At 28.6% G+C, this 23,592-nt stretch overlaps 1 protein-coding gene across 1 annotated transcript in view; it reads left to right on the forward strand.

The window, feature by feature from the left end:
- The window catches only part of LOC134832519 (lachesin), a 35,675-nt gene that overhangs the window by 6,407 nt on the left and 5,676 nt on the right, over positions 1 to 23,592 (forward strand). Inside the window, exons 2-6 of the mRNA XM_063846578.1 lie at positions 14,610 to 14,675; positions 15,450 to 15,553; positions 22,887 to 23,055; positions 23,128 to 23,166; positions 23,320 to 23,406. Of these exons, the coding sequence (XP_063702648.1) occupies positions 14,610 to 14,675; positions 15,450 to 15,553; positions 22,887 to 23,055; positions 23,128 to 23,166; positions 23,320 to 23,406 (465 nt within the window). The remainder of the gene's footprint in view (positions 1 to 14,609; positions 14,676 to 15,449; positions 15,554 to 22,886; positions 23,056 to 23,127; positions 23,167 to 23,319; positions 23,407 to 23,592) is intronic.

A 23,592-nucleotide genomic window follows, 5' to 3' on the forward strand; every position in this document is an offset into this window, starting at 1 on the left:
CAAGTGTGGCAAATATTTTTTTACATTACACAAATCTCTGCTCGAAATGTTCAAGTTAACTCATTGCATCGCACGGAGTAATCTAATTTAAAATTGAAATAAAAAAGAAGTGCAAACAGTTTTTTTTACCTCGATCATTCGATGTTTGTTGTTGTTTTTTTACCGCAGCATCAAAACATGACATACGACTAATTTCGATGCGTGTTCCATGAAGCGATTTATTTTTGTGCGCGGTAATCGAATTGACAACCGACGAAAAAAAAAATAACCAAAAATTAGATCAGTGTTACATTGGGCAGGTACACCCTCAAAACTTTTAAATTTTAGACTTTATGATGCGTAAAGTGTCGTATATTTCTCGTTTGCGTATTAAAAAGGCATTTTTTTTTCTCGTGCGAGATTATTGTTACGATGATGATTTCGGCTTTTCCGAACAAATTTTATGCCATTAAATTCATAAAATTTGAATGAACAATAAACCAATAAAAATAATAACAACTTTTTCCTTCGTTTTACGTTTTTTTTCGCAGCCATGCTGAGCGTAACGTTGAAAAAAACGACAGACAAAAGGAAATTGTCGAGGCAGGGGGCTAATAAAAGTCACAAATAAACCATAAAAATAAAAATATCACTCACAGATTTCCCTTTCTCTTGTTTGTTGTTGTTGTTGTTTGTCTGCCATTCGCGTGTATATTGTGTTGTTTGCTAAAAAAAAAAGTTTATGAAGTATTGCCATTATCAAGTGCATTTATATTACTTTTTTATGACGGGATTCGATGGATGTCGCTCGTTGAACTTTAACTTTTTTTTTTTGAACGGATGACTGAATGTAAAATATAAATGTAGGTTATTGATTATTACATTTATTTTATTTTTTTCGTCGTCATGCCTCGTTATTCAAAGTCTGTCACAATGTTGTCAATTTATTGGAAAAATGAAAATAAATGATTTTTGTGCGTAAGTGAGCGATCGTATGCAAAGACCTTAATCAATCAAAAAACCTCTTGACCTTTAATGCTTCGATGGGTTTTTTTTCGCTCTCAAGAGAGCATGGATTTCTTTTTCAGCTTTTTATTACAAGTTGAGAAGTGAGAAGCGGATTTTGTCACTTTATGTCTCCTTAATAACCATTGCGTGTCCCAATGGGAGGTAAAATAGTCCTAAATTCTCGCATATATCAATATAAAGTGCTGTGATTTTTTCTTCGTCTTCACTCTTTTGCGTATAAAAATCTTCTTTACGAGCAAATGAACCCATTTTTGACCTAAAAATAAAAAATAATAAAAATATTAAATTTTTGAATTAAAAAATTTATACATATTGATTTTGCTCTACAAGATCTGTTGTGACCTTATAACTCGAGAACGATGCGTCTCCGAACATATGTTTCATGGAGAAAAATTATCTACTCGAGTCAGCGCACAATGTTAGCGACAAAAAAAAATTTAAAAAAATTTCACCCAAAATCAAAAAAAAAAATATTAAAAAATAAAAAAAAAATATTTAAAAAAAAAAAAAAAAAAAAAAAATTAAAAAAAAATTAAAAAAAAATAAAATTAAAAAAAATAGTTTTTAAGGAAGTTTTCAACTTCTAAAAAAAATAGATAAATTTAATAAATTTTTTAATAAATTTTTTTTAAGTTGAAAACTTCCTTAAATATATTTTTTTAATTTAATTTTTTTTTTTTATATTTTTTTTTATATTTTTTTTTTTATTTTTTTAATATTTTTTTTTAAATATTTTTTTTTTATTTTTTTAATATTTTTTTTATTTTTTAAATATTTTTTTTTAATTTTTTTTTTTAATTTTTTTTTTTACATTTTTTTTAGTTAAATATAAAACGAAACTTTAAGAAAGGAAAAGAAAATTTGGTACAAAAACGTCTTCATCGTACATCTTTTTAACTAACTTGGCATGGCATGGCATTTAATATCCCCAACACACACACATGGAAATAAACATGGGCCAAGAGATCGTAAATCTTTGTTATCACTCAGCAGTCAGAGGATGTGTGTGTGTGCGTCTTTCCTCTTGTAACAACGTAAGATTGCGTTGAAATGGCCCAAGATGAAGTAGATATGAGCCGAAAAGCAAGGAAAAAGAAAAATCTGACAACATAATATTCATTTGGCTTCACTCAAGTGAATGAAATAATGTTGACTTTACTTGTTTTCTTGTGCGGGACAGAAGCAAAGAGCCAGAAAAAAAAAGATTCATTGATAAAATATGTAAAAGGGACACAAAATATGTTATTTATATGTGTGGATTTGGCATTCTTGCCATTCTTGTGTGCTTTGTGATGAAATGCGGATATGGAAAGAAGGGTGCGACGTTGACGACATGAGTAACGAACAACGTCGTCGCTGCGAAACATGAAAAAAGACGTCTTGTTTGTTGTTAACATTTTAACGACATTAGGTCACTGACTCAAGTGATGCGGATGCGAATGGAAAGTATCAACATCGCAACGGGGTGTGTTCCATTTATCATCAAGGAAATCTTTAAAAATGCGATAAAAACGGGGGGAACGATTGACTTTCAATTAAAATGTCATGTCATTTCCGATGTTATTGTTGTAAATTATTGTTATTGCAAGATGACTCATTGCAAGACAAACAACGAGGGCGATGAAACATTTTACAAGATTCACTTTTATTTACATCATTATCTGATTTCATCACAAAAAAACAACTTTTTAACAAGCAAAACATCATAACTAACCACAAAATGAGACAACTTTGTCACAAGAAGCAAAAAAAGCAGGAGAAAACGAGAGAACATATTTACATAATTCCGACGACGACGACAAAAAAAAGTCAACCGCTCTTGCATGAACGTAGCGAAAATTTATCATGCAGCACGAAAAAAAAAATAGAAAAAGAAAAAAATTTCTCTTCATATTTTCTATTATGTCGTCGCATCGCCGCATCACATTTCCTCCCTTCTTGTCTTTTGTTTCGAGTGGAACAGCATTTTTTGTCGCTCGAGCCTCACATTTATTATATTTCATTTTAATATAAAAGTATCACAATTAAATCCTTTGATAAATGACACTCGTTTTGTGTCTCTAATGGTAACTTTTGTCTATAAACTTACCGCCGCTGACGACGACGACGACGAAGCCACAAACGGACAAGAAACAGAAGTAGAACATCATCAACGCTTTTTCTCATTGTCTCCTTTGTTTTTTGAGCATTTTTCAACGATGTCGTACAAAAAAACGCGAATAACGTCATAAATTATTGTTTTTCCATTCCGTTTACATTCGTAATAAAATGTGCGGCGGGAAAAAGTTGCGGTGTTATTATTATTAAAAATTATTATTAGAGAGATAGAAAAGTGATGCTTTTGTGACATCATTTTGATTTATGGAATGAAATTTATTAAATTTCTTGTGCTTTCTTCCGCGAAAAGCCTCAGTTGGTGCGAAAAAATTGAAAAATAGAGTTTAAAGTTGGGAAAATAAATGACTGACCACGATGATGGAGTTAAAATGTTATTTAAAAAGGTTATTACCGCATAATTATGTGAAACGCTTGTCATAATAATTTTCAGATGCCCGCAGCTATTAGCTTGTCATGTCAAAGTCAGCGTGGTAACAAATGTTTAATTATAGTGCCGCAAGGCATTTTGTCTCTCTCCCGCTCAACGAGTGAAATCCATCCACGTCAGTCATAGATTGGTTTTTACATCGATTTGTCATTGCATTCTTGTTGGAGGTTTGCGCTGAAAATAGATGGAAAGGTGAAAATTTAATTGTAGAACGAATTTTGAATGCCTCAAGCGAGACTTTGATTATTTGATGAACTGCTTTTGACGCTTATGAACATATTTTTGAGCATTTTTGAACTTTAATCTTAAAGAAAATTAATGAAATATATTAAAAATCATCTTAAAATTCTTCAATTTTTGCTCCATGTTGTATGAAGTTGAACAATCTTTACAGAATTTATTTTTTATGATTTAAATAAAATTTAAAAATCATAAGCTCTTGAAAAAAAATATATCAAAAAAAAAATTTTATTTTTTTTTTTGAAAAAATCTGAGGATTTTTTTTAATTTAAAAAAAATTCATTATAGAAATCTTTAAGATTTTAATTTTTAAAAAAAGTAAAATAAGTTGTAATAAATATATAAAAAAAAAATTAATTTTGATTTTTTTTAAATCTGTTTTTTTAATTTAAAAAAAAAAATTATTTATAAAAATCTTTGACAATTTAAATTTTTAAAATAAACGAATTTAATTTTTTTTCTATGTATGACGAATAAATTTACCAAAAGCTTCAAAATGATCCGTAAATCAAAATTTGAGTTATTACAAATTATTTTATCGATTTCAATTAGAAAAGATTTTTGTACAAATTTTCACATAAAATCTTTCTTTAAAACTTTAAATCCCATTCCATTGTCTCTATATCGACTACCTCATTTTATTACTATGTTCAATGCAATAAGTTCGCAAACTACTCTTCTGTACAATACTGCAACATTTATTATGTTTTTATTTCCACTCGCCTGAACCGATTTTTAATTAAAAAAATTAAATTAAAATTAAGATCAGCACTTTTCCAGTTCTTACACACACACACAAACTTTCTATATTGAGAGTGAAACGGAACTTTTTCAACATTCATTTTAAAATAACACCGGAAATACTTTATTTTCCGAAAGACGTCCGTTCATGAACTTCTCTCCATCCTGTGAGTTTAATTTATGCAATTATTATTACACCGCTCGCGCTCATGTTTCAAACAATTATTATGAGAAGTGAGGTTTTTACAACGTAAATTGGGAAAATAAATGAAAAATATAATTGATAAATGATTTGTCGGTTTCATGTTTCGCACACACACACACACACAAAAAGTTGGTTGAACAAGCGAAAAATGGTAATAATTCATTATTAATCTGTGTAAGCACAAAATTTTTCTGTACTTACATAAAACAATGTCAATTCGATGATGATGATAATTAACCTCTTTTTGGGTTGGTTATGTGCTGTGTCTTGTCACTGTTAAGTACTTTGAGTAATAATATCATTATTAGGCATGTTAACGAGACAAAAGGTTATGATTACCCACTGAGTAGCGATAAATGTTCGTTTTTTCCGTGTGTGTTTATACCGAAATTAGAGACATCAACAGTTAGAGTTAATGAGGGTTTAATGATTCCCCATAAACTTTTTTTCCTTTTACTTTATGGGTTTCCATCAGTGACGTGATATTTTTTTGTGAACTGAATCATTTTTATGCTTGGTTTGAATTAATTGGAAAAGATTTTAAGCTTTAAGGCGCTCCAAATGAAAATTTTTAAAAATAAAAAATGAGAAAAAAAAAAAAATTGAAATACTTTTTCATACAAAATGACAAATTTTAAAAATTTTTGATCGTTTATCAATATTTTTGTTGTTTTGAATTTTTTGCATTAAAAATTCATAAAAATTAATTAAAATAGAAAAAAAACCATTTAAAAACTGTCAAAAAATTTTGAAAAAAAATTTTTTTCATAAAATTTTTAGAACAAAAATTTCAAAGAAATACGATTTTTAATACAAAAAATTCTAAAAATTGAAAATTTTTCTTGAAAAATTATGAAAATATACCGAAAATCGGTAGTTTTTAAATTTTTCAACTTTTTTTTATTTTGCCCCATTGAGTTTTTGACTTTTGAAATGAGGCATCGGACTTTATTTTTTATTTTCATTTGAAGCGGCTTATATCTTTTTTGGATAAATTTTTATGCTTGGTTTGAATTAATTGGAAAAGATTTTAAGCTTTAACTTACCAACTTGAGAAATAATTTCATTCAAAAAAATTTTTTTTTGAAAAATTTTGAGCCCTATTTTTACTCATCTCTGCTTCCCATGAACGTGTCCCTTATAACATGTTGAAAGTTTGGCACATGGTTATTTGGATGGTGATTAATAACTTATACATACTTTATTTATGGTTGTTGCGAGCAAGCAAAGCCGTAATCTAGGTAAATTGGGCAAACATTGATTTATTTGTTTTATCGCTGTGTGTCGTGTTTATATAGTCAAGAGCTATTAATGTGACATGAAATTATTCTGTTGATGGTTGTTGTTGTTGTTGCTGTAGTTTATGATAATGGACAATTAGCCAAAAATATATTAGTGAAATGGGTTTTGTGGCGACGACGTACAAAAATCCGTTAAATAAGTGAGATAACGCGGCGATGATGGGAAAAACTTGACCTGTATGTTGATGATAATCACAATGCTTGAAGTAATGATGAATGATGACTGACAGCTTCTATTGTCCTTCGAAAAATGAAAAACAAAAGCGCTATAAGCGCAGTCATGCACTAATAATAGGATTGATGAATAACTTTTGTTTCGCACACATACACGCGGCGCACAATAATCCGATGCTATTATAATGATTAAAAAAGTTTTACTTACATTTGGACATGGAATATAATACGTGCCATTATTTGCTGTATTTTGCGTTTTTCCGAAAATCGTTAATGCCTTAAAACAACTGAAACGCCCGATAAATCGATTTAAAATCAAATTCCAAACGACCTAATAAAAAATTAAAACTTGACACGTCTATAAATAGCAAATGAGACGTAAAATTTTACTCCATCTCAAATATTTATCTGTTCAGGAACGTGTCGTCTCCGTTGCTAATGCGATAACGTAAATGCTATTACCGCACATTTTCCCATCTCTGACACAAACACACATCAAATCCCATTCACTTCACTTCAATAACTCATCGTCGAGTCAGATTTCAGTCGAAATTGAAACCAATGCTCTTCACATCACTCCATGTCGTCGTCGGCAGCGGCTTTCGTACGTGTAGCTGGGTAAATTTTTGATTGAAGTGAAAATGTGAAAATGAATAATGAGAATGATGTGAAACCAACGGTGTGTGGCATGGCATGTAATTTGATGATTGTGTGAAAAAATTTTTTTTTCCTCTTGCTCGTTCAATCGTTTTTTCTCCGTATTTCTCTCCGCCGCATGCAGGAAATTTGAAACGCATCATTAACACAGCGAGATGTAAATTTTCTGTGTGTTGACGTTGAGGCAGGGGAAAAAAATGAATAAAAAAAGGGATTTTAATAAATTTATCGCCGTCGTGATTTATGGTTTGCTAAATTTTATTGGTTAACAGATTTTGCATTTCTTACCTGGCGTCTCCTCAGAACTCGAAAAATTCGTAAAAATTGATTTTTTATTGAAAAAATTGCTCGTCATCTAAAAAAATATTTTTTTTATTAAAATAAAGAAAAAAAAAACAAATAAAAGAGAAAATTTCTTGCATGCAGAAGTTGCAAGTTTGAATGCAACGAACTGGAAATGAAAAAATATTTTTCTTCATTTCTTTTTTGCAAGCAATATAGATTTTCCATTTTTTCCTTGTTTTCACTGCATTGCTCGCCCATTGCTGACGAAGCACTTCATCGACATTTAATTTGATCCGCTCAAGATTTGCGTTCCTTATGGAAGGAAAATTTCTAACCAACATTCCAGTTTGGTTCTTTTTCTTGCATTCATTAAAAATTTTCCCGTACATAAAGTAGGAAGAGTTCTACGAGAAAGAGAAGCAGATGTAAAAAAAAGAAGAAGGCGACTGTGTAAAATATTTGCTTCTTTATTATTATTTTCATATAAAAGACTTTATTTGACCGTAAATTTTTCTTTCTCATTCCGCAATTTAAAACATTTTCTGCGTACTTTTCGTGCATTGCATGTTGTAATGCTCAAGAAGAACACAATGAACAATTTTCTTCTATTTTATTTATATTTGCATTCTGCAAACCAAGCAAGACGGTTGTTCTCTTAACGGAACAGAAGAAGGTAGGAGTGTTTGAAACAATAATAAAATTACTTACTTCTCGTATTTTTTTTTCGTCTCTCTCTCCAACTCTCATTGCATTTCTTTCCTGGATGTTGTTACAGTAACGCCATTTAAATATTTACTTTATCGTTCGGGCCTTCCTTCGTTGTGTTCGCTTCAATGCGTTGTTCATGGTATACTGCTGCCAAAAATCCGTAATTATGTGACAATCTTATGAAAGCCGATCGAAAATCGTTTCATGCCAAAAACTTTCCCTTTAATTTGCTTTAATTATAGTCAGAACTTATCCAGCAATGTAATCAATGCTGATCATCATCACACACTCGACAACGATTAACATAAACAACGTCTGTCTCTTGAAGATGCGGGAAATCTAAAATTAAACGAAAAAATTAAAATATTTTAATTTTTCAAATTATTTTGATCTTTTAATTTAAAATTAAAATTAAAAGATTTAAAAAAAATATTTTTTAAAATCAAAAACAAAATAAAAAAAAAATTTAAGTTTAAAAAAAAAATATAAAATATATGAGAATTAAAATAAAGACAAAAATATGAGAAAATTTGTGAAAATTTTAAACACTTTGTATATTTTTTATTCTCAGTTTTTATTTTATTATTATTTTTTTTATAATTTTTGTTTCATTTAAATTTTTAAATTTTTTTAGAAATTAATGAAAATCAATTTTATATAAAAAATTCAAAACAAAACTTTTATAAAAATTTCGTGAAAATAAAAAAAATAAAATTTTCAAAAATTATCAATTTTTTTTATTTAAAAAAAAATTAAATTTTTGTGAAATTTTTAACAATGAATAAATTTTTCAACAATCAATAAAAATTTTTTATTTTAAAATAAATTGAAAAATTAAAATATTTTAATTTCTATCGTTTTTTCACATTTCCCGCATCTTTCCGTGTCTCTTTTTGTACAAACGTAGAAATTATAGCTATCAAAATAAATGCCGATAATTTTTGGTTCAATCTGGCTTGACATGATACCCGAGTCGATAAAAGTTTGTTTGACTACGTTATTTGCAGAGAAATAGAGAGAAAAGTGACGATTATTAAAGGGAAATCCGATTCCGCAAAAAGGACAACTAACCGAGCAAGCAAACAAGCATCATTGATCTAATTAAACATTTAACTTACGATTTTCTGTCGTGCCATGTGTTTAGGTGAGATGAGACGATGATATCGAAATTGAATTCGAGAGAAATATGGTAAAATTGACACAAAATCTTTTATTAATGTACGTTGCTTTGAATTTTAGTGAAATTGTCACAAAATGTGAGTTGTCGAAGCAAAAGTTTCTTGCCAAAGGATTCCTTTTGAGATGTTTGATAATATTTGATGAGGTAAGAAGATAAAGTTTTGAGTCTTCAACAGAATTCTGTTGGGAAATAGTTCAAAATCGCCGCGCCATGTCAAAAGGAAACTTTATTAACTCTCAAAGGATGGAGTGAAAATTAAATTAACGTCATTTAAGAATTCAAAAACTTTCAAATTTGTCCCTCGAACATTTTTTTCAGATCAACTTTCGTCATGTCTTTATCCGAAATCTCTACAAAAACTGCCGTAAATCAGTTTAAAATGACTCTAAACTCCAAAACAAAGCCTTCGTGATAAATTGTTGCCAAAGACACTAAAAATGTCTGTAACTGGCTTATCACATCAAAGAAATTCGTCGAGAAAATCTGAAACATAAACATAAAAAAATAAGAAAAAAATGTTTTTCTCCTACTCACTTCGGACAAGACAAAACAAGTTAAGATAAAAAAAAAGTTCTGAGATATTTTGTGCACAATAACAATAACGATTTAAAGTTACATTCGAAAGGATATAAATTACATGCCCCATAAATTTACAAATAGCTGGCAGCTGATAGTCTCTCTCTGCGTTATTTTTCAAGTAAGTACATTTTTTTCGTTTTATTTTTCTTCTTCTTCTGAGGTAACATTGCCGACGACGAGCGACAAGTGTAGAAAGGCGAAGAAGAGAAAAAAACGAACGAAAATGAATGCAGATGAATCCCCACAAGGATTTTAGTTCGTTTTATTTCACAACATAATTCAACTAAATCGGTTTTTTCTTTGTTATTTGTCTCGAAACGAAAAAGAAAAATGTCTTTATTTTATATTTTTATCGATGTCGTGTTTATTTTCAGGTTTATTTTCCGAAAAGACGAGAGTGAAGAAAGGAAAATAAACAAACAAAAATCGAATTTGATATCTTTTATCGTTTTTATTAGCTTTTACTGCTTAAGGCCGTTTATCAATTACATTTGTGTGATTCGATGCAGAAATTGTTGTTTTCCGTCTTTTATCGGGCGACAACAACAATAAACGCAAGATTACGACACTTTCTGTTTAAATTCTCTTTTTTTTCTTTCTTTTTCTCCGTGCGAAAAAATGGAATGAGAGACTTGTCATTAGGATAATTTATGGTTGTTACACGACTCTAAAGCCAGATTTAAATATTTACCTGAACAAAGCTCCGTTATCGCGTTTCTTGTAACAATTGTGTCAACCGTACTGAGATACAAAAGAGAAAAATGCGGTTGAAAAGTATCTGAAAAAGAATAAGAAAGCGTATTTTTAATATTTTTAAAGAAAAAAAAATTCTGAAATATTTTTTTTTTTTGTAGAATTTTGTAAAAAATTTTAATTTTTTTATAAAATTATATAAAATTTATTTTAAATTTTTATAGTTGCTTATTTTAATTTTTAAAAAATTAAATTAAAAAAAATAAATTATTTTTTTATGAAAATAATTTTAATCAATATTTAAATTAAAATATTTAAAAAAAATAATTTAAATATAAAATTTTGAACTTAATTTATTTTTTGACGAATTTTTGTTCATTTTTCAAAATAATAAAAATATTCATAAAAAAGTTAAATAACAAATTATTTTTATAAAATTTCAGAAAAACAAAATTGAAAATTATTTTTTTTACTATCAAAAAAAATTTTTTTTGATATATATTTTTTTAATAATTTAATAATTTTAATATTATTAAATATTTTTTTAATAATTTTTCTTAATTTAAATTTTATTTTTCATTTTATCATTTTTCTTTTTTTAATTTTTTTTTAAACGAATTTTTTATAAATTTTAGGAAATGCTTTTTCTAAAAAAGGTGAAAACTTGCAAAAAGCACGAATGAAGAAAAGAAAAGAATGAAGAATGATTCCCGTTCCCTCGTTTCCATCTCGTTCGACGTAACAATCTTTCGGAAAGTTGAGCCAATAATAGCAATCGAGCAAACATTTATTACAATGTTGTAAGATGAAACGATGACGACGACGTCGACGCGACATACGCTCTTCTCGAGTTATTTTGATTCAAAATGTTTTTTCTACGTGGCGACAATTTTTCATGTCTTGTGCATGCCTCGTTGTTGACACTCGACATTCTCGTGTTTAGACAAGTAATGCGATATTATGATGTGATTTGGCTGGAATGTTCATCAAAAACGTGATTTGATTGTATCTTTTACACGAGACTCGAAGAGACGTCGAGAGAAGAAGGAGTTGCAAATTCATTAAAAAAAGGCACACCGTCGTCGTGATAACTTTATCAGCATGGCGAAACCACAAAGGATGATGTCATCGTCGCATAATGTCGTTTCAATAGATCTAATTTTGTGGTAATGATCCCTGAAATAGCTATTTTGTGATTTGACTTAAATTATATTGTTGCCACATAATGGTCGTAAAATCAGGATAAATGATGATAAAAAAAAGTTTGCTTGATGGAAAGGGCGGCGAACAACGTCGTCGACAAGAAAAATGTTGTTATGCCAATCAAAGTGTCAAGTGTTCAACTTTTTTTTTTGTTGTTTAAAGATATCGCAATTTTGCACTTCATTTGTGTTAGTTGTGCGACTTTTGCTCTCACACAAAGTCTGGTAGTTTGTTCCAAAGTGCGAGAGTTTTTGTTTGTTTATTTTGTCAAATCACATGGAAAAACTTTTTATTCCTTCGGGGAGTTTTCTCGTGCTAATGATAACGAAACGAACATTTTATTTATGTTTCTGTGGCACAGAGAGCGTTCCGCATGAATTGCAAATCAAGGTATTCGCCTCGAGAGTACAGCAGAAGACTTTGTTTCAAGAGCATCTGTACACGCCGCAACACTAATAAACACAAATGCCGAGAAAAACTTTTCCCTTTTACCTACATTTTGCGCCACATGAATAAGCAGTACGTCTATTTGATGTGCTTGATGATTTAAAACTCTTTAAACATTTTCCACTCGAAATACTTGAAATGTCTTGCCGGGTTTGCGTTGCTTGTTTTTTGTTTCTCGTGTGCCTCATCATTTCATGCTGACTAATTTAATGCTATTTTGCGTTGCACACCACGTGAATATAATTGTAGTTAATACAGAGAGAAGTGCTCTTGTTGTGAAGTTTTTCTGTTGAGTTCTTTTTTTTTGTTTTGTTTTTGCATCGGATTGCAAGTTTGTTTACGCGACATCAAAAGATTCCGTTTGAAGTGAATTTTTTTATGGGTTAGTAGGAGAGTTTTTATCTGAAATCTGAAAATAAAAAAAAAAATTACTTTAAAAATTTCTTTAAAATTTAAAAAAAAAAATTTTGTTCACGATCATTTTCCTTTTCGTATGTCAAAAAAAAAAAAATGCAGCCGAAAAATTTTGTCAAAAATTTCATAAATTACGGGATAATTTTGGTAAAAATTTATTTAAAGCTTGAAATTGAAAAAAAAAATACGAAATCTTTTTTTGAACATCTATTTGAGGGTTTATTATCTTTAAAATGGAAAAATATGAAAATACGTAAAAAAAATTAAAAAAACGTAAAAAATTTGAAATTTTTTTTCAATGTCTAATTGTTCATTCTTAACGATCATATACAATTATTAATATGAAAATTATGAAAAATAAAAAATTTCACTCAATAGTTGTAACTTTTCTTCCAGATGTCAGAATTAAGCAAATAAAGGCTTAAATTAATAATGAGGGTCTAAATACTCTTAAATAAATAGATTATGAACTAATGAACTGATACATAAAAAATTTTGAAAAAAAAAAATTAATTAGATTTTTGTTCAAGAAGAAAAAGTTGACTTTAAAATTTTTTTGAAAATTTATCTTTAAAGTTTTTGACTGTATAACGACAAAAAAAAATGAACGAAGATAATGATGACATACATTTCTGTTTTAAATAAAAGAACAATTCTTACCCCAATTTTGTGCGCGAAAAATATCTTTTATAAATTTTATTCATTAAAAAGACGAGCGCTTTTTAAAATTTTCTTTTCATGTCAAGATATTTAGCTTTTTTTATAAAAAAAACATTCACTTTAAATTTTTTTTTTCAAAAAATAAAAAAAATACAAGATCGTCAATAAAGACAAAATTTTTCCTCAAAATGGAAAATTTTTCTCCCGCAAAACCCACAAATTTCATCCAAACGCCTTACATTCACAAAAAAAAAATTGAACGTAAAAAATTGCTTGAATAAAAATATACGAAATTATGCCCTCCAGATATTGTTTCTCTCTCTTTTCTTTTTTTTTTGTTGCTTGCACTCACTGCCTCAGTGCCATACTTTGCATATTTTCTTCCATTTTATTCGTAACATATTCCTTCCATTTAAATACATTTGAACGACGAATGAAAAAAATATGTTAAATAGAGGCCATCAGCCATGTAATAATAAATGATAGTCGTACGAGAACGAGAACGAGAGAAAGAGACATCCAAACAATCATAAAAATAATGAGTCAATGAGGCACGAGATGAATGACGATGACGACGACGTCGACTCGACTGCGAGGATAATCATAAATATTAAAATCAAGTGACAAATATATGTTTATGAAATAATTTATCATGCAAATTATTTTTTTGTCGTCTCGAGAGACGGAGAGATTTTGGGCTAAAGTTGAAAATTTTCAACTTTTTTGGGTAAAAATGGTTCGTTTACGGCAAATTATTAAAGTAAAATGTTTGGAAAATAAACTCTACTTGGACATGAGCAATAAAATTTTAACACATTTTAGTTGGTTATATCATTTTTGCAACACAGACTACGGAGTATGGGAGAGAAAAATGTTATTATAATAAAATGTTTGCATAAAATTATTATCAAGGGAAAATTTTCTGCCTTTTTTTCGTCTTTCGTTCCATGTCAGTCGATCTCGCTTTTGCTCCAAATCCTTTTTTTCGTTCATTTAATATGAATTTTATTTTATTTCAACTATTTTTTGCTGTCTGTGTGTGTGTCAGTCCAGTCAGTCATTGTGTTAGCAACTCGCAGCGCGAACGATTGTAGAAAGCGATATAAAACTTTAATGTTTGTTTTGAAAATCCATGCAATTTCATCAAGTGATGCCAGATTGTGTGGGAATTTCGACTGTTTCAGTGCCGTTCATTGCTCAGATTCTAATCGCGATGACCATCGACCGACAGTTCGACATCCCTGAAATGAACGAACGAACATCACAGTGAGTGTGTTTTATATAAATAAACAAACATCATGTTTTTTTCCTCTCCGCTCTTAGCAATCATAAAAAAATGAATATTATTATTATGAAAACTTTATTTCCAGTGTCTGCTTCTATTCATCTGTGAACACAAAATCGTGTTTCTGTGTGAATGTACAAAAAAGGCCTGCATTTCAAATGATGCGGATCGAAAAAAAATATATAATTTTATGCAAATTGAACATTATTCTGGAGTGAACTGAAATGTGAAACTAACATAAACATTGCGCTAACATGATTTTTTTCGTTTTTTCTTTCTTGCAGCTAAACACAATAGTAATAGTAAAACTACTTTAGATAATTCATCAGATGCAAATTCTAATAGTAATGGTAAGTATTGTGTTATTATTGTTATGAGAATTTGTTACACTTTTTTTTACTTTTGATTCTTTTTGGGGAATTTCTGTTTAAAATTTATGAAAAATTTTTGATTTTCATGCTTGGTTTGAATTAATTGGAATAAAATTAATATTAAAATTTTATTTAGGTTGCAAAAAAATATTTTATTTTTTTAAATGCATATAAGTTATTAAAATTTAAATTATTTTAAAATTTAAAAAAAAATATTAAAAAATTATTTTGAAAAATTAGCAAAAAAAATTTAATTTTATTCAATTTTTTAAAAAAACATTTTTGATTTTTAAATGAATATTAATTATTGAAATTATTAAAAAAAATTTTTTTTTTTTTTATTTTTATTAATTTTAAAAATTTTTTTTTTCGAAATTTTTAAAATATAAAAAAAAATATTGTAAGGCATTTTTTCAATTTTTTTAAAAGTTAATTTAATTTAAAAATTTTAAAAAAAGTTTTTTAATGTTAAAAATAATTTTTTTTTATTAAAATAATTTAATTCATTTGTAATTTTTAATAACTTTTTTATGAAAATTTTAATCAAAAAATATTTTTGCACGTACATTAAAATTCCAAAACTAATAACAAATAATTAAAAATAAATTCAACCAACTTACCAAATTCTATTCTCTCATAACACAAAACGCAAATATTGATTTGCAAACCCGAATTATTTGTAAATAAAACAAATAAAATGCAAATATTTTCCCTCATTTTCAATAAACATTTTGTTGTTGTTTTGTTTTCCAGAAGCAAATTTCCCCCGATTTGCCGAACCAATACCAAATATCACAGTAACGATAGGTAGAGATGCATTATTAGCTTGCGTTGTAGACAATTTAAAAGGATTTAGGGTAAGTATCGAATTTCATTTTGTGTCGAACTTTTCTCGAAACTCTTTCTCTCTCTTTAAACGTCTTACTTGAAAAACCACACTTTTCGGTTTTTCTGTTGTTCGACAAAAAGACAAGTCAATGAACAAGTTTGGAAGTTTTGGCACCAAAAGACAAAAAAAAAGTACGGAGGAGACAATCATCTAACGAACCAAGTTCTCAGAAAGACGTCGAGAGTGTGTGTGTGAGAGAGAAAAGTTTTAGTTTTTGTCGATTGTTTAATTTAGTTTCACGTAGAGAGGTAGAGAAATATTATTACGGAGCAAAACAAGAAAATATATTAGAGCTAATATTTTATATGGTTCCCAATGGAGATCATAAAATATAATTTGTACGCTCTTTAAAGTCGTATTAAGGCATGTCCAAAGAGTTTTTGCACAAAAAATAATTTTTGAGTGAAAAAAAAAATAAATCTCCAATAAATCGTTAGAATTTTTCCACGTTACGAATTTCAATCCTTTTGTACAATGCGCCGTAAATTTGGAGCGAATTTTTTTTTTGTATTGTCACGCACGCACAAATTCCCATCTGGAACACTAATTCTATTTTATGATTCAGCACCTCCGTTCGTTCGTTTTCTTCAGCTCGCATTCCGTGAAAGGATTGTATTTAAGACATGCATCGCACGTCTCTAAACACCAAAACAATAAATTTGTATAAAAATTATTTGTTAAATTTTTTATCAAGATTAAGTATTAAATAAATGGATGGATGAACGAACATGTAAAGCTTATTTGTATAAAGCATCAAGATATGGCTGAAATAAAGGCATTTGGCAGATTTCTTCTGTTTTCTTTTATTTCATCGTGTGAAATGTTCTGAAATGATGATAAAGAGTTGTGCGGCTGGATTGCTGTTCAATATCTATTTCTTTCTGGTCGAACGCTGTGTGTTGTAATAAAATCAAAACTCAGATCACGTTCCAATTTGAAAGAATACGAGAGAAAGCAGAAGTAGGAGTTGTTCCAAAAAATTATTGAATTTGAAACTGAATGCGAATACAATTTATAGTTGTTCCGTACAAAGCAACTTCGAAGGGAGATTGTATTGCATTTAAACGATGATTTTTCTTCCAATTTTGTTTCTGCTGCTCCGAAATACAATGGCAACTGAAGCAACGAAACGATGCCCATTTAGCTATCACATTAGATATTATTTGCAATAAAATTCCGGAAAAAAAACGAACGAAATAAAAGAAGATTTTTCGAATTGAATTACAGAAACGGTAAAACAACGTCTCGATGGTACAATCATTCACAACATTCGAACCGAATTTGATCACTTTTCACATAAACATTTCTTTTTTGCTTTTCTTTCCTCCTCTTTTTGACCATGACTCGAACGAACTGAACTTTTATGAGCATTTTATTTATTTAATATGATTTACCGAGCAAGAAAAGAAAAACAAGTGCAAAAAAGGATTACATAAGAGAGGTTCGTTTTTGTCTTTGTTTTTTACTTACTCGTGTAATCCTCTCGCTTCATTTCTCGCTGGCAGTTTAAAAAAGTATAAAAATAAAATTTAAAACCCGAGCTAAACACTTTCGTCTCCCAATGGACAATTCTTACCTATATAGAATTCTGTGATGCGCTGCAAACAGAGAAACACATAGAAAATAAAGCACTTAAAACAACTGAAAAAATAATAATAGTCTCTTAACGGCGACAACTGCATTTGTGAATGAGTGCCATAAAAAGTGCTTGAAATAGAGATGAAACGTCATGGTTTTGGATTTAACGGTTTTTAATTATTTTTTTATAATTTTTTTTTAACTAAAATTTTCTTTAAGATTTTCGTGATTTTAGAAAAAAATATTTCAAAAAAAATTTTTTTATAATTATTTTTTGTCAAAAAATTTTTTTAATCAATTTTTTTTAAATTAAAAAAAAATATTTAAAAATATGTAATTAAGGATTAAAAATCATTCAAAAAAATTTTTTGTTTTTAAAGAATTTTTAAGAAAAAAAAAATTACCAATTTTTAATTAATTAATGTTAAAGAATTTTTTTACAATTTTCTTTACTATTTTAAAATTTTTTGTTCAATAATTTGTGATTTTCGATACAATTTTCAAAATTTTTGGATTTGTTTAAAAAAAAATAAAATTTATGATTTGTTTTATAAAAAATTGATAAAATTTGAAATTCTATAATTTTTTTTTATTTTTTCAATTTTTTTTTTTATTTTTTTCATAAATTCAATTTTTTTATAATTTTAATTTTAAATTTAATTAAAAATTTTAAAATAAAAAATAATTTCTTACCGGTTTTCAAATATCACTTCAATACTAACAGCTAATTTTTCTCTTCCATCGTTAGAATCCCTTCACTAAATAGCAGAACAAGGAGAGATGCAAAAGATGAAATAATAACAACCAAGTAGGCTTTGGTCATCCATTCGTTGCCATATGCTAAAAAAAGTAGAAAAAAATGCAAAATACGTGAATGAATAAGCGTTCGTGAGATGTGTCCTGTGAGAATTTTATAAATATTTTAATGGAGATTTCCAGACTATCATGAGAATTTGAGAGAATTAGTTGCCAAATGAATGGACATGCAATTTACAGAGGATTATTTGTATTTTTTTTTTTCTATCCCATCATTATTTTATTTTTATTGTTGTGCATTTGTGTTCGAGTATTCGGGATTTGCTCGGATATTGTTTCATTGAATTGGATTCAATTCAAAGATAGCTTAATAAGCGAATTATATTTTTTTTCCTCTGCATGCAAAATTGCCAACGAAGTGAAAACCGTCTAGACTCCAATTTCATATAAAATAAAAAACCTTTCACAGTAGAGTTGGTCTCAAACGATATCAAATTACCGCAATAACGAGCGAGAGAAGCGAAGCAAAAAAAAAAAAAACGCGGTTGAGCCTTTGTTTTCCATCATTTAAATAGTGTCTAACACCATCACGTTCCATTTCATTCAACAAATGATGTTTTGTTCATCGCTTGCTGTTCTCGGGCATTGTTGCGGCGCAGCAATATAACAGCAATGAAATTGAGATGAAATAAGATAACAAAATAAATGATGATATTAACCAGATCATGTACAGACAATTCAAGGTACTTAGCGCGTTTTGCAAGACAATTGATTGTACGACGAACAAAACGAACTGCTTATCCAATTTTGTCTGTTTCCTCTCATTTTTATTCGATTCCGGAACGTTTTCCGTTCGCCTTCTCCTCACTTTTCTTGTTAGATGGCAGAGATAAACTCCCATTTTCACCCCGAATTCGTCTTTTCTCGCATTCCAATCACGTACGAGCTTCAGTGGCATTGTTTTCATGTTTTTTCTTCTCGCAAAATCTCGCTTATTTGACCGAAATCCGTCGATGGAAGCGCCTGGTTATTTCACTTCTTCAAGAAATTTCAACCTCCTCGGATGTAAAATGATAATTTTGACCTCGAATCTCTTTTTAAAACAATTTCAGTGCCGAAAATAGACCAAAATCGAAGTAACGTGAACGTGTGAAATGGAAAAAATTGATTATCATTTTATGTTTTGAATAAAAAATGAGTTTGAATTCATGTTTCTCCTCCTTTTTTGCCTACATACATAATTTTTATGTATATTTTATGCCTGACAATAGAATTCCTCGTCTTTTTTTGGGTCATCTGGGTGAATCTGTCGATGAAATTCGTCGAAAATCCCGTTCGTTGCTCTCTTTTGTGCCAATTTCAGCCGCTTTTTTGCATCTCGCTCTTCTTTTTCTTCTTGTTAGCCATTGTCAATGCCTTTGCTTATACATAATTCAGCAACAATAATAACAAAGCAGCTTCTTTTTGTTGAAATCCTCTCGTTCACGTGTACAGACAGCGTGTGAAATGATAGTGTCAATAAAATGGATGATAGCTTGAATATTATTTTTTTTTCCTTTTTTTGCTCTCTCTCGTGATATTGACGCATTGTGTCTGAAATTCTGAAGAGAATACAAATTGAGATGTTTCTTTTGTGCGGTAATATTGCGTGTGACCTGTTAGTCGTTTTCGTCTTTTTTTTATTATCGTGGTTGAAAATGACGGAGGTGAGACAAAAATATCATCATCCCTTTTTTTATGGCTTGAAAATTACTGAAAATTTTCTAATGCGTCGTTCGTTCGTTCGTTGCTGACATGCCCATTTGCGATTATTACACAATTACCAACATAGAAATAAAATAAAAACAAAATCTAAATTGAAATTTAATTGAAAAATATACAACATACCCGCTCGCTCGCAGAACATATTGACGATTTCAATGGAATTCCGTGTCATGTTAGCTTAGCAAAAATTTTACGTATGCAATATACACAAATTTAATGTTGTTATTGTTTAAATTAAAATATACAAACAAACAAAAAAAAATTGTATGTTGTAATAAAAATAAAGTTAAAACAGCCTTAATTTGACCCTTTTTTGTGTTCTCTGTTGATGATTTGATTGTGCATACAAGCTTTTTTTTTGCAAATGATGGTCGAGTAACACGTAAAGTGTTATTATTTTTTGTGTTTCGTACAGTTCGAGTGAAATTCGTTGTTGTTGAAAATTTGGGTTATTAAGGTTTAAGTGAAATTTTGACAGATTTTATTGTGAAAATTGTTGCAAATCTGAAATCATTACTCAAAAAGACGAAAAACGAAAAAAATTTTAAATTTTTTTAAATTTTAAAATTTTGAAAAAATAGTGAAAAAGTCACAAATTTTAAAGAAATAAAAAATATGAAATTTTCAAATAAATAAAAAATATAAACAATTTTGAGATATAAATTTTAAAAAAATGTAAAAAAATTCAAATCTGAAATATTAAAAAAATGGTTAAAAAATGAAAATTGTCAAAAAGTGAAAAATTTAAAATAAATGATAAAATTAAAGAAATAAAAAAAATAAAAATTTAAAGAAATAAAAATAATTAAAAATTTTAATGAAATGATTCTTAATGATAAATTTTATAAAAAATACTTAAAAATATGGGTTAAAAATATAAAATTTTAAAGAAAAAAAAAATGATACCTAATGAAAAAACTAAAACTTTATAAAAAAAAATCTGAAAGATTGAAATTATTAAAAAAATGTCAATGAGTGAAAATTTTTAAAGAGATAAAAAAAAATATTATTATAAGCAAAAGTCAAAAAGTGAACATTTTAAATAAATTTTTAAAAAATAAAAATTTTTTAAATGAAAGAATGTGAAAAAATATAAATTTACAAAAGAGATCTAAAAAAAGTGAAAAATTGAAAGCAACTGAAAAACTAAAAAAAAAAATCATGAAAAGATGATAAGTTAACTTTTAACGCTAATCCTAAATAGTTTTTAAAGCGTGAATGTCACACAGTTTACTCTCTCATCCTCATTTTCTATTACGCTCTGCTTCGCATTGTTTTTAATGGTTGTTGCACACTAAAATTCTGCTTATTCGTGATAATACTAATGATGATGATGATGGCGAGATTTGATTGTGCAACATTCCAACCTTTTTCACATAGAAAAAACCAGATGACCAACAATTTTCCGACACATTCTCTTTAACGCAGAAAAATCCTTCGTACATGAAATCTGCTTTGATCCACAATCCGTAATAAAACTCATGTTTTATTGCGCAAATAATATAAGCGAAAATCGTATACTTTTTTCCTCTAATAATATCCTCTTTAATAGCACGGACTATAGATATGTTGATAGCTGCTATCGTCGTCGTGAACTTTCGTATACAAATACATCAGAAAAGACACAAAATCGACAATTGCTCACGTTCGTGGTCGATTATTTTTTTGTGTGCCCTATGTTTGTTGTTTACCTGATAGACTTTAAGTCTGCACAAAAAAGCCATAATATCGTGGTTAATGTTATGCAACCGTGGAAAAAAGTGTATTCTTGTCACGAAAAAACCATCCTCGGAGCTTTTTGAAAGACATTCGCCACAATACGACACGGAAAATAAAAATACGCCATCGCGCCATGCAACGGAAGACTACAAATAAAAAAACATAAAAAATTCTGTTTACTTCGCTCGCTTGTCGGCTATAATATCGAAATGTGAGTGTGCAAATATATCGACAATTGTGTGGTTTTATGATGATTATTTTTGTATTGATTCAATATTTTTTTCTTTCCTACTTTATCGCATCTGTAATAGGGTGACACGAAATTGCAGCAAAAAAACTCGAGCTTTCTAATGATTTTCAAGGAAAAAACGGACAAAGTGTGTCGACAATGAACCAACAAACAATCGAAACACGTAAATTTTATGCGACACTATCTCCGACATTTCCGTGCTAAGCGATTTTCCAACAAATATACAACAACGGCAACTACAAACCGACACCATAAACAAACATTGATAGTTTTTCGGAGCGTGCATGCGGGTATATTCGCACACAAACCGCCAACTTGCACTGTGTGAAAGAGTATCTTTTTCCGAAAATTTTATGTTTTATTTGTGATAATTTAGAGGCCATTATTAAACAAAATTGCGCTATAACAAACACAGCCAGCGAATACTTACTATTTATTTATATTATTATTATTAGATCGCAGGATGAAAAAAAAAACGATAAACGATGCACGCTGAAATACCTCGTTAGATATGTTACGAATGCGCCCGTGTGGAAAATAGTGACAAAATTGTATATTAATATTTTGAAACGACACGCGGAATGCAAAAGGTGACAAGATGAGTAATGAGGCTATATTTCATTCAAATGAACGTTTCACGTGTAAAAAAGGGTGTGTTTGTCTCTGAAACAGGAAATCAAATCGAATCATATTTGAAATTCGAAAATAAATCTTATTTTATTTTTTCAATCTTTCAAGATTTTAAGACTTTTCTGACCTTAAAATGTAAAAAAAAAATATTTTTTCTGATTTTTCATCATTTTTAAATAAAATAAAATTGAATAATTAATTATTTTGATTTATATTCTAAAATTTTTCATTTTTGAAAAAAATAATTTTTTTTAATTTTTTTTTATTTAAATATTATATATTTTTTTTTAACATTTGATGTCAAAAATTTGATGAATTTATTAAAAATACAAATTTTTTTCCAAATTTTCAAAAAAAATTTTTTTTTTTTTTTTTTTTTTGATGAAAAACATTGCTCAAGACAAGTTTCATGGGAAGGCGTTTAACGTTTAAAGATAAATTTTTTTTTTTAATTTTCAAAAAAAAAAAATTTTTTTTGAAAAAAAAATTTCATAATTTTAAAATTTTTACCATATAACCGCATTTTTTTATCGAAATATGGTAAAAAATGGAGACGCCTTGTACTTTACAAATTAAACTAAATTATTTTTTTTTACATTTTCAGGTTGCATGGGTTCGTGTCGATACACAAACAATCCTCTCAATTCATCACAAAGTGATAACACAAAATAATAGAATAAGTTTATCATATAACGATCATCGCAGTTGGTATTTGCATATAAAGGAAGTTGAGGAGAGCGATCGGGGATGGTATATGTGTCAAATAAATACAGGTAAGAAACAGAAGAATTATTGCGTAAAAATTTAGTCTCATCCTTTTTTTGTCCCTCTTTCATTCTTTTCAGATCCAATGAGGTCACGCAAGGGATATCTTCAAGTGGTTGGTAAGCTAATAAATTATTTTAAATTGTTCTAATGTGTGTTTTAGTATCGTTTTTATGTCTTCTTTATAAAACATTTTTACACGGGACTGTGTTGACTTGTTACTTAATAAATTTCCGTTTTTTTTCCTTTTTTGCGTGCGTTTTGTATAACAGTTCCGCCGATGATAATTGAATCTCAAACGAGCAACGATATGGTTGTGCGAGAAGGAACGAATGTCACGCTAACATGCAAAGCAAAAGGTAAATTTCATGTCATTGTCACTTTAGGTTTTCCTTTATGGTTGGCTGAAAAAAGGATTATTTTTCGCTAAAATTGATGAGAGCGCATTTTTTCACAAATTTAATTCGAAGATTTTATCGACATTTCTCGGGAACGCCAACAGTGTCAAAATGTCACTTTTTATAAATATTGACAGACGACCCGCA

This window comes from Culicoides brevitarsis, chromosome 2 (genome assembly GCF_036172545.1).
Source record: "Culicoides brevitarsis isolate CSIRO-B50_1 chromosome 2, AGI_CSIRO_Cbre_v1, whole genome shotgun sequence".
Taxonomy (NCBI): domain Eukaryota; kingdom Metazoa; phylum Arthropoda; class Insecta; order Diptera; family Ceratopogonidae; genus Culicoides; species Culicoides brevitarsis.